This window comes from Nerophis ophidion, unplaced genomic scaffold, assembly GCF_033978795.1.
Source record: "Nerophis ophidion isolate RoL-2023_Sa unplaced genomic scaffold, RoL_Noph_v1.0 HiC_scaffold_160, whole genome shotgun sequence".
NCBI lineage: Eukaryota > Metazoa > Chordata > Actinopteri > Syngnathiformes > Syngnathidae > Nerophis > Nerophis ophidion.
This window is the reverse complement of record NW_026907082.1, coordinates 36,514-48,866: the sequence shown is the minus strand read 5'-3', so window position 1 is coordinate 48,866 and position 12,353 is coordinate 36,514. Positions and strand designations below refer to the sequence as shown.

At 41.4% G+C, this 12,353-nt stretch overlaps 1 protein-coding gene across 6 annotated transcripts in view; it reads left to right on the top strand.

Annotated features, from left to right (window-relative positions):
- Positions 1–12,353, top strand: part of LOC133547709 (BTB/POZ domain-containing protein KCTD5-like) — a 38,252-nt gene that overhangs the window by 22,181 nt on the left and 3,718 nt on the right. The window contains exons 2-6 of one of the 6 annotated variants that reach the window (XM_061893275.1): positions 435–543; positions 2,587–2,678; positions 3,202–3,297; positions 4,576–4,701; positions 6,342–6,476. In XM_061893275.1, coding sequence (XP_061749259.1) covers positions 435–543; positions 2,587–2,678; positions 3,202–3,297; positions 4,576–4,701; positions 6,342–6,437 — 519 coding nt within the window. In that variant the 3' untranslated portion in view covers positions 6,438–6,476. Of the gene's footprint in view, positions 1–434; positions 544–2,586; positions 2,679–3,198; positions 3,346–4,575; positions 4,702–6,341; positions 6,477–12,353 lie in introns of all 6 variants that reach the window. The other 5 variants (XM_061893273.1, XM_061893274.1, XM_061893272.1 and 2 more) reach the window with 5 other exon arrangements.

The following is a 12,353-nucleotide window of genomic DNA, read 5'->3' as shown; positions in this document are numbered from 1 at the left end:
AATTTAGTTGGAGAACATGTTTAGATTTCAGAAGATTAATCAAGAGAGAAGTGTATGATTTTTTTTTTAATATTACATTGCTAATGTTGTTAATGTGTAGGGTTGCAAAGATTAAACGATTAAGTCAACTATTTGTTTTAAAAAAATCTTAACTAGTGTAACTTACAGAAATTTATCAAATCTGGACCGCATGGAGTGCCTGAAATTTTAAATATGCGAACATAGTTTTCGCACTGCTGTTGCAACTTGCAATAGAATGTACATAAGAGCGGTGGTGTGCATGCTATAAAGTGGGTTTTATCTAATGACTCTGTTAGTCGAACACACTCATCGATAAATTACTCGATTACTAAAATAATCGATAGATTACTCAATTACTGAAATAATCGATAGCTGCAGCCCTAATGTGTATGTTCTAATTCTTTGTTCAACAGGATGAGACGGGAGCATATGTGATTGACAGAGATCCCACCTACTTCGGACCCATCCTGAACTACCTGCGACACGGCAAACTGGTCTACAACAAGGAGCTGGCTGAAGAAGGTGCATATTAGAAATGTAACGATATGAAAATTTAATATCGCGGTTATCTTTATGATTGCGGTATTGTTGAATGCGACAAACTGAATTATTTTGACCAAGTTTTTTTTTTTAATAACTAAAATAAAGAGATACTCTCTTACAAAACCCACCATTTTCAAATCTTATGTGTTTTTTAAGCTTCACTGATAGTGTTTTAGTCTTAGTATTTAATCTGTTTTAATGGATAAAATCGTCTTAGTATTAAAAATGTTTTTAATGGATAAGTTTTTATTGTTTTAAATATTTTTTTGTACTGTAACACTTTAAGATCTATTTAAATGAAAAACACGTTACAAATCAAATCTATTATTATTATGTATTATTTTGGGTGTTTTGGCGTCTTACTCTTTTCAACGGTCCTTGAAGGCACCCTTAAACACCTCCATCTTGTATTCCTCTAAGTATAGAACGATCACTGTGAAAAGAGAGCACAGTCTGTAGGTTCAATGTGCACAATTGAATAGCTTAGTAGCTCATACAGCAATGTGTTTATCTAAGTTTAGATAGGGCTATGTAATTTTGTAAATGGGGAAAGATGTTAAAGACTCTGGTTTTTATTTTAGCATTTTAAGCCAGCAAACTGGCGTGAGTTTATCAAAGTGCAGTTATCAAATAATAACACCAACTGTGGGGCGTTTTACCACGGTTGTCATTAACACTGTTTATGGTTACATCCCTAGTGCAGATGTAGAACAACTTTAAATAATTAATAATCAATGTCTCAGGTTCCCTTTCTTTGTCTTTATGTTTAAGAGTAGACAATATTTTTTACACAACAAAGACTATCCCAACAAGAAATATGTTTTAGACGAGGATTTAAATAATACAATATGCAGTATACTTTAGATAAGAATACAAAACTCATTATTGTACTGCATCCAGAATTCTGATTGGGCATGATTTACTAAGATCCAAATACCACACGCTAAACAACATGTGCAAACTATAGAATTGCATGTATTAGTTGCTGTGTAGTATGCGATCTATTATGATTCCCTAACTGACCCCTATAACTGGAGCAGATTGCCTTACTTAAGTCAAGTTTTTGCGTGGACTGCCCGCTGTCACCATGGAAACACTAATTTAACTACCATTTTTAGGGTTATTTTAAAAGCACTTCTGCAGTGCATCTACAGTCAAACACACTCCTTTAGTGCGCCAAACGTGCGTCCTGAGAGTCGCTGGCACTAAATAAATACTAGAGTGCACTCCAGATGCAATAAATGGGTTCTGCAAGAAGTTTTGTTCATTTATATGAAAAACACCAGGATACTCTAAAACGCATCAATTGAATTTGTTTTTTTACTCAGCCACTTAAGTCATCCATCAGCCATAAAATTCTAAAATGCTATTGCTGAATAGAGAGTATGTCTAATAGTTTGGTTTTTGACAGTCCAAATATGTTTACAAGCATACGTAGGATGTAGCTGCAACACAATCATCTCCTTTCTCACTGCCATTTTTGCTCAACTGCCAGTTTGCACGTCCTTTCTAGATGTACTAGATGCAAAGAGTAGAATGCAGAACAGTTTCAGCCTTGATAAATCACACTGCACGTGCTAAATAATTATATTTACATTTTCTCCTCCCAGTAGTGTGGCCGTTTTGATAATCAGCATGTATTCTGCATATACAAAAAAACAGACATGCTTAATAGATTACGCTCTTTATTTTGCTCACTTAAAAAACTCAATTCTCGGCGCACAAGCACAGATCAGTTTTGCATGCTTTATCAAGTTTGCATGTGTATATATACATGCAAATCTTCAGCAGATCAGGCTCTAAGTGTATTGGTTATTGTTGTGTAAGGAAAAGGGCCACAAACGGCTAAAACGTAGAGTAAAACTGTGCATTGAAAAAGTTGACCTTAAGGCAATTAAAACTGTATTAATCATTAATGGTTTACAATGTAAACTAGTTTCAAACTAAATCATTTTGTAATGTGATTATGTGTTCTTGCTGTCTGCACACAGTAGCCGATTTCGGTTTTCCTTTTGCTTCAAGGTGTTCTGGAGGAGGCTGAGTTCTACAACATCACTCCTCTGATTAAACTGATCAAGGAGCGGATTGTGGAAAGAGACTCCAAGTCCACACAGGTAAACTTCAAATCACTGTTTTTTTAACACAGTTAACTAATCTTCTCAGAATGCTGCAGCTTAGAGGATAGTGTTGTCATATTCTGGGTAGAAATGACAGCAGAGCAGTGATGGATCGTCCGCACTAACAGTCCCATCATGTTGTTACTATCGGACCTTCACCCTTCCGTGCTTTTCTAACGAGAGCGCTGCTACTGCTGCGTCTCTCTCCTTTCTTTTTCAGGATGGTTGCACTCACACTTACATAATCACCCCGCTCTGTCCAGCATACTCCCACTCTCCCTGTGTTGTGTTGTACTGTTCTTCACTGTGCATGCCTGCGGTCCCGTGTACTTCACTCGTCCGAAAATAGAAAAGGGTGATTTACTGACACTTTTGTTACTCTTAAGATAATGTAATCCGTGTTCTAAACATAGTCATTTGGTTCTTTAAAAATGCTGTCTCCATGTTTATCTTGGAAATTTCGCAAGTGAATTGACATTGCCTTCTCCTCCTCCTCCTCCTCTCCACCCCACACCAGCAGGTTCCCCCTAAGCACGTCTATCGAGTGTTGCAGTGCCAGGAGGAGGAGCTGACCCAGATGGTCTCCACAATGTCCGACGGCTGGAAGTTTGAGCAGGTCAGCGTGCGCGCCTGCAGAAAGCCCCGCACTGGACTGCTCTGGACTGTGGGTTGGACTCATGCTGCTGCTGACCCTTCAACTTTGACCCTCCCCAAACCCCTTTGGCGCCGACCTGAGCCCCGCCTGCTGCATTCCCCAAAAATATTCAAATTAGGTCCTATCGTCCGGTCCTCCTAAACATTATCGAGTGCAGACCCTAAATGTCACTATCTTTCCCATTTAGCTTTCAAGGTTGGCACGTCTGCTATTGTGACAGCCATTTTGTCATTTCCACAGCTGCAAGGCCATTTATTGAAGAAGGACATTAAAATGTCACTAATTTTTGAGTGGACTGATTATATTTTGGGTTACACTTGTCAGCTCGTAAGTTACACCCAACACTTCCTGTTTTTAAGCCTTCATTATAAAATGGCCTGTTCTCCAATCCACACGTTCAATATAAACATAACTTTCCGTGCTACTTTCCCAAAACAAGAAATGTCAGTTTCAGACAGTAGTGTGTGTTAGCCCAGAAGTTACAGTGCATTAAAGAAATAGATTCTCAGCATTTTACCTTTTCCACATTTGTTTACATTGCAGCTTTATTCCACACAACACCCTACAATGGCAACATTTTTATTTTGTTTGCAAATGTGTTTTTTAAAAAAAACACTAAAAATACATGTCAATGTAAATCCTGCTTTTACTGATTATCCTTAAGATGTTTTTATAGCTCCATTTGTACCCATGTTGTCATTTTTCGCAGTTTGTTATAGAATTGTTTTAGGGGGAAAAATAATTTATTCTATATTGGAAAAAGCCTTTGAAGCGCTGCTGTGAATACTTTTTAGATCTACTGTATAATTTTAAAAGTGCAGAATTGTTGCACTTAAACCAAACAGTAATGTAGTCATGTCTATTTTCAGTGCCTACTTTGTGTCTTATCAGGAAGCCAGCTTTTATTCACGTAATGCTAGTGGCACACAAAAGTAGCAGACTACAGATCGCACTGAGTGAGCTCCTCCAACCTGCTGCTTTGCCACCTTGCATGCAGTAGGCGCTCTGCACAAAGTTTGTTCTATAAATGCTAACCTGTTGTTTATACATATTTATGTTGGCATTAGTAAATCGTGCTTCTTGTTAAGTCCACTGCTGATTGTGCAATGACCGGCTGTCCGCTCCCCTACCTGACCCAGCATGCTCAAACAATTGTGTCTCTCCTCGCTGAAGTGTTTTTCTTCCTGGGTGAGCTTTACTTCCTGCTGATGAATCCTATTTTTTGGTCTGTGTGTCTAGATGGTGAACATCGGCTCATCATACAGCTACGGAACAGAGGACCAGGCTGAGTTTTTGTGTGTAGTTTCCAAGGAGCTCCACACAGCCGGTTCTGGACTGGGTACAGAGCAGAGCCACAAAACAAAGGTAGAGCTCTCTCTCTAGTTCTTGCAAACACACACACACACACACACAATGGTGCCAAGCAACTGTAGCAACATGTCCACAAGTAGAGATTTAGTTTTGCATAAGTCCAAAAATAACATGGAGGTGAAGCTAAATATATTTATATAGCACTTTTCCCTAGAGACTCAGAATGCTTTACATAGTGAAACCCATTATCTGCATATTTAAGCTACATTTAAACCAGTATGGGTGGCATTGGGAGTAGGTGTGCATAAAGTGTCTTGCCTAAGGACACAACAGCCGTGACTTGGATGGTGGAAGCAGGGATGCCGGCATTGTGGCTCTACCAACCGAGCCACGCCGCTTGGAATGCAGAAGCTCTAAATAGAACCAGGAATTCATGGAAAACCACAATGTAGTCGCCCAGGCATCTTCTGGATGTCCTCATGTTTTTAATTCACAAGTAAAATGTAGAGTTCTCTCACAACTTTGTGTATAACTCATTGCGGATTTTAAAATTACAAATGTGTCTTTTTATAGATGGGTAGTATAATATAATGGTATAACCAGCCATCTATTCAGTAGTGAAGCTGCTCTGCTCATGTGACATACAGCATGTTAAAAAAATGTACATAATGTTGAGCTCACAAATATGGTTACATACATGCTCTAACTAAAACTGAGGCGAAAACATTCTACCCTAGAAGGTAAACTATATAAATAAAAACACTGTCAAAGACATGGTGAGCATGAAACAAAAAAAGCAAGAAAATGTTTTATTTACATGCATTGTCAAGTGTTGTCAAATGATTCCAAGCTACACATACATGTCCTGTCAATGTGCGTTATTTTCCCACTTTGTATATGTGTGTGAGTTACTGCTTTGTGTGTGTTGTTTTACTTTCTCCTCTTAAAGCTCCAAATGTCACTCACCTACAAATGTCATCCACTCCATCCCTCACACACACTCTCTGTGAGTGACCTTCCACTTCCTGTTTCACTGTTCGGCCGCTTCCTTGCTCTTTCATGTGGATATATATATATATATATATATATATATATATATATATATATATATATATATATATATATATATGTGTATGTATATATATATATGTATATATGTGTGTATGTATATATATATATATATATGTATGTATGTATATATATGTATGTATATATATATGTGTATATACATATACATATATGTATCTATATTTATATGTGAATATACACATATATACGTACACATATTTATACATATATATATGTGTGTGTGTGTATATATATATATATATATATATATACACACACGTATGTATACGTATATAAGTATACGTACATGTATATATGTGTATGTATATGTATATACATATACGTGTGTATATATATATACACTATGTATATATATGTATGTGTATATATATATATACATATATGTGTGTATATATATATATATATATACGCATATGTATATATATATGTGTATATATATATATATATATATAGACATATATATACGCATATATATATATATATATATATATCTGCCTGTTCACTGACACTCATCAGCCTTCATATTTTTTTCATTTTCTGTGTGTCTGTTTTGTTTTTTTCCTTTTTGTTTCCCCCTTTCCCTCCATCCTTACTGCGGACTGAAGCCGACGGAGACGCAGGATGAGGAAGCGGCGAAGGAGGAGGAGGAGGAGGAAGAGGGAGGGAGAGAAACCACACCGAATGAGTGGCTTAGAGAATGAGGGAGTCATGTTTCTTTGTTCCAAAGAGTCGGGGAAAGGGTGAGGAACTGTCAGTATGACACATGTATTTTTTTTAAAAAGGCTAAGAATGTATACGTATATTTAAAGACAATTCTGTGTTATTAGTATCAACATTTTTTTTTCTTGTTACTTTATGTTGTTTCGGTGCAATATTCAATTGTACCTCCTTACTGTACTACTACAATATAACAGAGGCTGTACTTTTTACACCCCTGGTTTATTTACATATTTTTCTGCATGCTGAATGTTCAAGTTTAGTTTGGCAGAGAAGTAAACAGTGCTTGATATTATAGATAAACGAAAACATATTCCAACTTTAAGGTGTTTATTATTAGCCTTCAAAATGAAGTTACTGTAAAAGTAAGCACACAGAGAGGTAAGTAAATTAATATACATATGAAGTTCACATACGGTATATGTTGGAGTCCTGTTAAATCAGGGCTGTCAAACTCATTTTAGATGGGGGGCCACATGGAGAAAAATCTACTCCCGAGTGGGCCGGACTGGTAAAATCCCGGCACGATAACATAAAAACTAAGACAACTTCAGATTTCACAACAAAATTAGGCATAATAATGTGTTAATTCCATAACTGTATATATCGGTATCGGTTGATATCAGAATCGGTAATTAAGAGTTGGACAATATCGTAATATCAGATATCGGCAAAAAAGCTATTGTCGGACATCTCTAGTCGTTATTTATACTTCCTGAATAAATGATGTGATAATGTTCATCAGTCCACTCATTGGTGTTTATTTACAATCTATCAAGATAATAAAATATCAACATCAAATTACAGGATCTTATGTATGTAGTTTGTTAAATTTCCTCAACTGCTGCATTAACATTATGTGTTGTTGTTTTTTTCCATATGTACCATCATCTACAACAGGGTTCGGCAACCTTTACCACTCAAAGAGCCATTTTGACCCGTTTCACAAAATTAAGAAAAACAATGGGAGCCACAAAACTCTTTTGAAATTTAAAATAAAATAACACTGCGTACAGAGGTTTTTTTTGCTTTGTGCTATGTCTAAACCAAGAGTCTTAGACACGCAGCCCGCACCTTAATATGAAAATTTAACGTTAGTGCGGCCCGCGAGATTTATATGAATCCAACTTGACAGCATCAGTCCTGCATACTCTCCTTATTTTGCCGGGAGACTGTCGAATTTCAGAGCATCTATTCTGGCGAATGTATGCTGGTGTTCACCCTGATAACCAAAATGAGGGCATGCTATGATGCCAGCTCAGTTACTGCATACACAAGTAAGTCAAGGCATACTTGTTCAACAGCCACACAGGTTACACTGATGGTTGTGATATAAATAACTTTAACACTCTTACTAATATGCGCCACACTGTGAACCCACACCAAACAAGAATGACAAACACATTTCGGGAGAAAATCCGCACTGTAACACAACATAAACACAACAGAAGAAATACCCAGAATCCCATGAATCTCTTCCGGGCCACATAACCCAGTCAATGTTTTGTGGAACATGATTCACATATGTGTGAAGCGTTAGCTTCCCTTATGGCAAAATATTTAAAAAAATATGCTAAATAAATTCGTAACTTATTCCCCAAAAATGTTTTATTTGTGGCGGACTGGCACAAGTACATTTAGGAATTTATGGGACAATTTTTTGTGGAACATCATTCATACTATTAACATTTAGGAATTTATGGGACAATGTTTTGTGGAACATCATTCATACTAGTAACATTTAGGAATTTATGGGACAATGTTTTGTGGAACATCATTCATACTATTAACAAACTGTTTCCAAAGTGCTGCACATTACAAACTAATTCAATGAAAGACATTTAAAATAACAATAGATAAAAACAGTAGAATAAGTAAAAACATATCAGAGGACCACACAACTGATGCCGAGTTAAAAGCCAGAAAATAAAAAGTGGGTTTTTATAAGACACTTTAAACTCCTAATTGATGTCATTGCTGTGGTGTGGACGTGTACTGCATCATGCTATGAATGTGCATGCCCAGATAAAGAAAACGGTTGATTGAGAAATATGGAAAGTGCGATCCATTTCCTGTTGGAAATGAATCAAATGTTGCTTTCTTGTGCAGTCATCTTGACCTGCGGCTGCACACGCAACACGCGCCCCGGGTCCCATCATGACAGATAACCAATGAGTGCGGCGACTCTGTGAGCTTGAATTACCAATGCTGCGACATGCAATATCCTTGACCTTTTAGTGCGGCAGTAGTGCGTGTTCTTCCCTGACCTTGTGTACAAACGCTAAACACAACGACACGGGAGCAGCGTAACTTTTTTTTGTTCATGCGCCTCAGCCATCGTGTGTACCCATTGTCATCATCATTGCTGCCATGGCAACTACAAACCCCGTTTCCTAATGAGTTGGGAAATTGTGTTAGATGTAAATATAAACGGAATAGAATGATTTGCAAATTATTTTCAACCCATATTCAATTGAATGACTACAAAGACAAGATATTTGATGTTCAAACTCCATCATCATCTTCCGCTTATCCGAGGTTGGGTCGCGGGGGCAACAGCCTAAGCAGGGAAACCCAGACTTCCCTCTCCCCAGCCACTTCGTCTAGCTCTTCCCGGGGGATCCCGAGGCGTTCCCAGGCCAGCCGGGAGACATAGTCTTCCCAACGTGTCCTGGGTCTTCCCCGTGGCCTCCTACCGGTTGGACGTGCCCTAAACACCTCCCTAGGGAGGCGTTCGGGTGGCATCCTGACCAGATGCCCGAACCACCTCATCTGGCTCCTCTCGATGTGAAGGAGCAGCGGCTTTACTTTGAGTCCCTCCCGGATGGCAGGGCAGAGCTTCTCACCCTATCTCTAAGGGAGAGCTCCGCCACCCGGCGGAGGAAACTCATTTCGGCCGCTTGTACCCGTGATCTTATCCTTTCGGTCATGACCCAAAGCTCATGACCATAGGTGAGGATGGGAACGTAGATCGGCCGGTAAATTGAGAGCTTTGCCTTCCGGCTCAGCTCCTTCTTCACCACAACGGATCGGTACAACGTCCGCATTACTGAAGACGCCGCACCGATCCGCCTGTCGATCTCACGATCCACTCTTCCCTCACTCGTGAACAAGACTCCTAGGTACTTGAACTCCTCCACTTGGGGCAGGGTCTCCTCCCCAACCCGGAGATGGCATTCCACCCTTTTCCGGGCGAGAACCATGGACTCGGACTTGGAGGTGCTGATTCTCATTCCGGTCGCTTCACACTCTGCTGCGAACCGATCCAGCGAGAGCTGAAGATCCCGGTCAGATGAAGCCATCAGGACCACATCATCTGCAAAAAGCAGAGACCTAATCCTGCGGTTACCAAACCGGAACCCCTCAACGCCTTGACTGCGCCTAAAAATTCTGTCCATAAAAGTTATGAACAGAATCGGTGACAAAGGACAGCCTTGGCGGAGTCCAACCCTCACTGGAAATGTGTTCGACTTACTGCCGGCAATGCGGACCAAGCTCTGGCACTGATCGTACAGGGAACGGACCGCCACAATAAGACAGTCCGATACCCCATACTCTCTGAGCACTCCCCACAGGACTTCCCGAGGGACACGGTCGAATGCCTTCTCCAAGTCCACAAAGCACATGTAGACTGGTTGGGCAAACTCCCATGCACCCTCAAGAACCCTGCCGAGAGTATAGAGCTGGTCCACAGTTCCACGACCAGGACGAAAACCACACTGTTCCTCCTGAATCCGAGGTTCGACTATCCGACGTAGCCTCCTCTCCAGTACACCTGAATAAACCTTACCGGGAAGGCTGAGGAGTGTGATCCCACGATAGTTGGAACACACCGTCCGGTCCCCCTTCTTAAAGAGAGGAACCACCACCCCGGTCTGCCAATCCAGAGGTACCGCCCCCGATGTCCACGCGATGCTGCAAAGTCTTGTCAACCAAGACAGCCCCACAGCATCCAGAGCCTTAAGGAACTCCGGGCGGATCTCGTCCACCCCTGGGGCCTTGCCACCGAGGAGCTTTTTAACTACCTCAGCGACCTCAGCCCCAGAAATAGGAGAGTCCACCACAGATTCCCCAGGCACTGCTTCCTCATAGGAAGACGTGTTGGTGGGATTGAGGAGGTCTTCGAAGTATTCCTTCCACCTATCCACAACATCCACAGTCGAGGTCAGCAGAACACCATCCGCACCATACACGGTGTTGATAGTGCACTGCTTCCCCTTCCTGAGGCGGCGGACGGTGGTCCAGAATCGCTTCGAAGCCGTCCGGAAGTCGTTTTCCATGGCTTCCCCGAACTCCTCCCATGTCCGAGTTTTTGCCTCAGCGACCGCTGAAGCTGCACACCGCTTGGCCTGTCGGTACCTGTCCACTGCCTCCGGAGTCCTATGAGCCAAAAGGACCCGATAGGACTCCTTCTTCAGCTTGACGGCATCCCTCACCGCTGGTTTCCACCAAGGGGTTTTAGGATTGCCGCCCCGACAGGCACCAACTACCTTGTGGACACAGCTCCGATCTGCCGCCTCGACAATAGAGGTGCGGAACATGGTCCACTCGGACTCAATGTCCAGCACCTCCCTCGTGACATGTTCAAAGTTCTTCCGGAGGTGGGAATTGAAACTTTGTCTGACAGGAGACTCTGCCAGACGTTCCCAGCAGACCCTCACAATGCGTTTGGGCCTCCCAGGTCTGTCCGGCATCCTCCCCCACCATCGCAGCCAACTCACCACCAGGTGGTGATCGGTAGAAAGCTCCGCCCCTCTCTTCACCCGAGTGTCCAAAACATGAGGCCGCAAATCCGATGACACAACTACAAAGTCGATCATGGAACTGCGGCCTAGGGTGTCCTGGTGCCAAGTGCACATGTGGACACCCTTATGTTTGAACATGGTGTTTGTTATGGACAAACTGTGACGAGCACAAAAGTCCAATAACAAAACACCACTTGGGTTCAGATCCGGGCGGCCATTCTTCCCAATCACGCCTCTCCAGGTTTCACTGTCGTTGCCAACGTGAGCGTTGAAGTCTCCCAGTAGGACAAGGGAATCACCCGGGGGAGCACTTTCCAGTACTCCCTCGAGTGTTCCCAAAAAGGGTGGGTACTCTGAACTGCTGTTTGGTGCATAAGCACAAACAACAGTCAGGACCCGTCCCCCCACCCGAAGGCGGAGGGAGGCTACCCTTTCGTCCACCGGGTTGAACTCCAACGTACAGGCTTTGTTTATGTTCAAACTCATAAACGTTTTTTTTTTTTGCAAATAATAATTAACTTAGAATTTCATGGCTGCAATACATGCCAAAGTAGTTGGGAAAGGACATGTTCACCATTGTGTTACATCACATTTTCTTTTAACAACACTCAATAAACGTTTGGGAACTGAGGAAACTAATTGTTGAAGCTTTGCAAGTGGAATTATTTCCCATTCTTGTTTTAGGTAGAGCTTTAATCGTTCAACAGTCCGGGGTCTCCGCTGTCGTATTTTATGCTTCATAATGCGTTATACATTTTCGATGGGAGACATGTCTGGACTGCAGGCGGGCCAGGAAAGTACCAGCACTCTTTTACTACGAAGTCACGCTGTTGTAAAACGTGGCTTGGCATTGTTTTGCTGAAATAAGCAGGGACGTCCATAATAACGTTGCTTGGATGACAACATATGTTGCTCCAAAACCTGTATGGACCTTTCAGCATTAATGGTGCCTTCACAGATGTGTAAGTTACCCAAGCCTTGGGCACTAATGCACCCCCATACCATCACAGATGCTGGCTTTTGAACTTTGCGCCTATAACAATCCGGATGGTTATTTTCCTCTTTGTTCCTGAGGACACCACGTCCACAGTTTCCAAATATAATTTGAAATGTGGACTCGTCAGACCACAGAACACTTTTCCACTTTGCATCAGT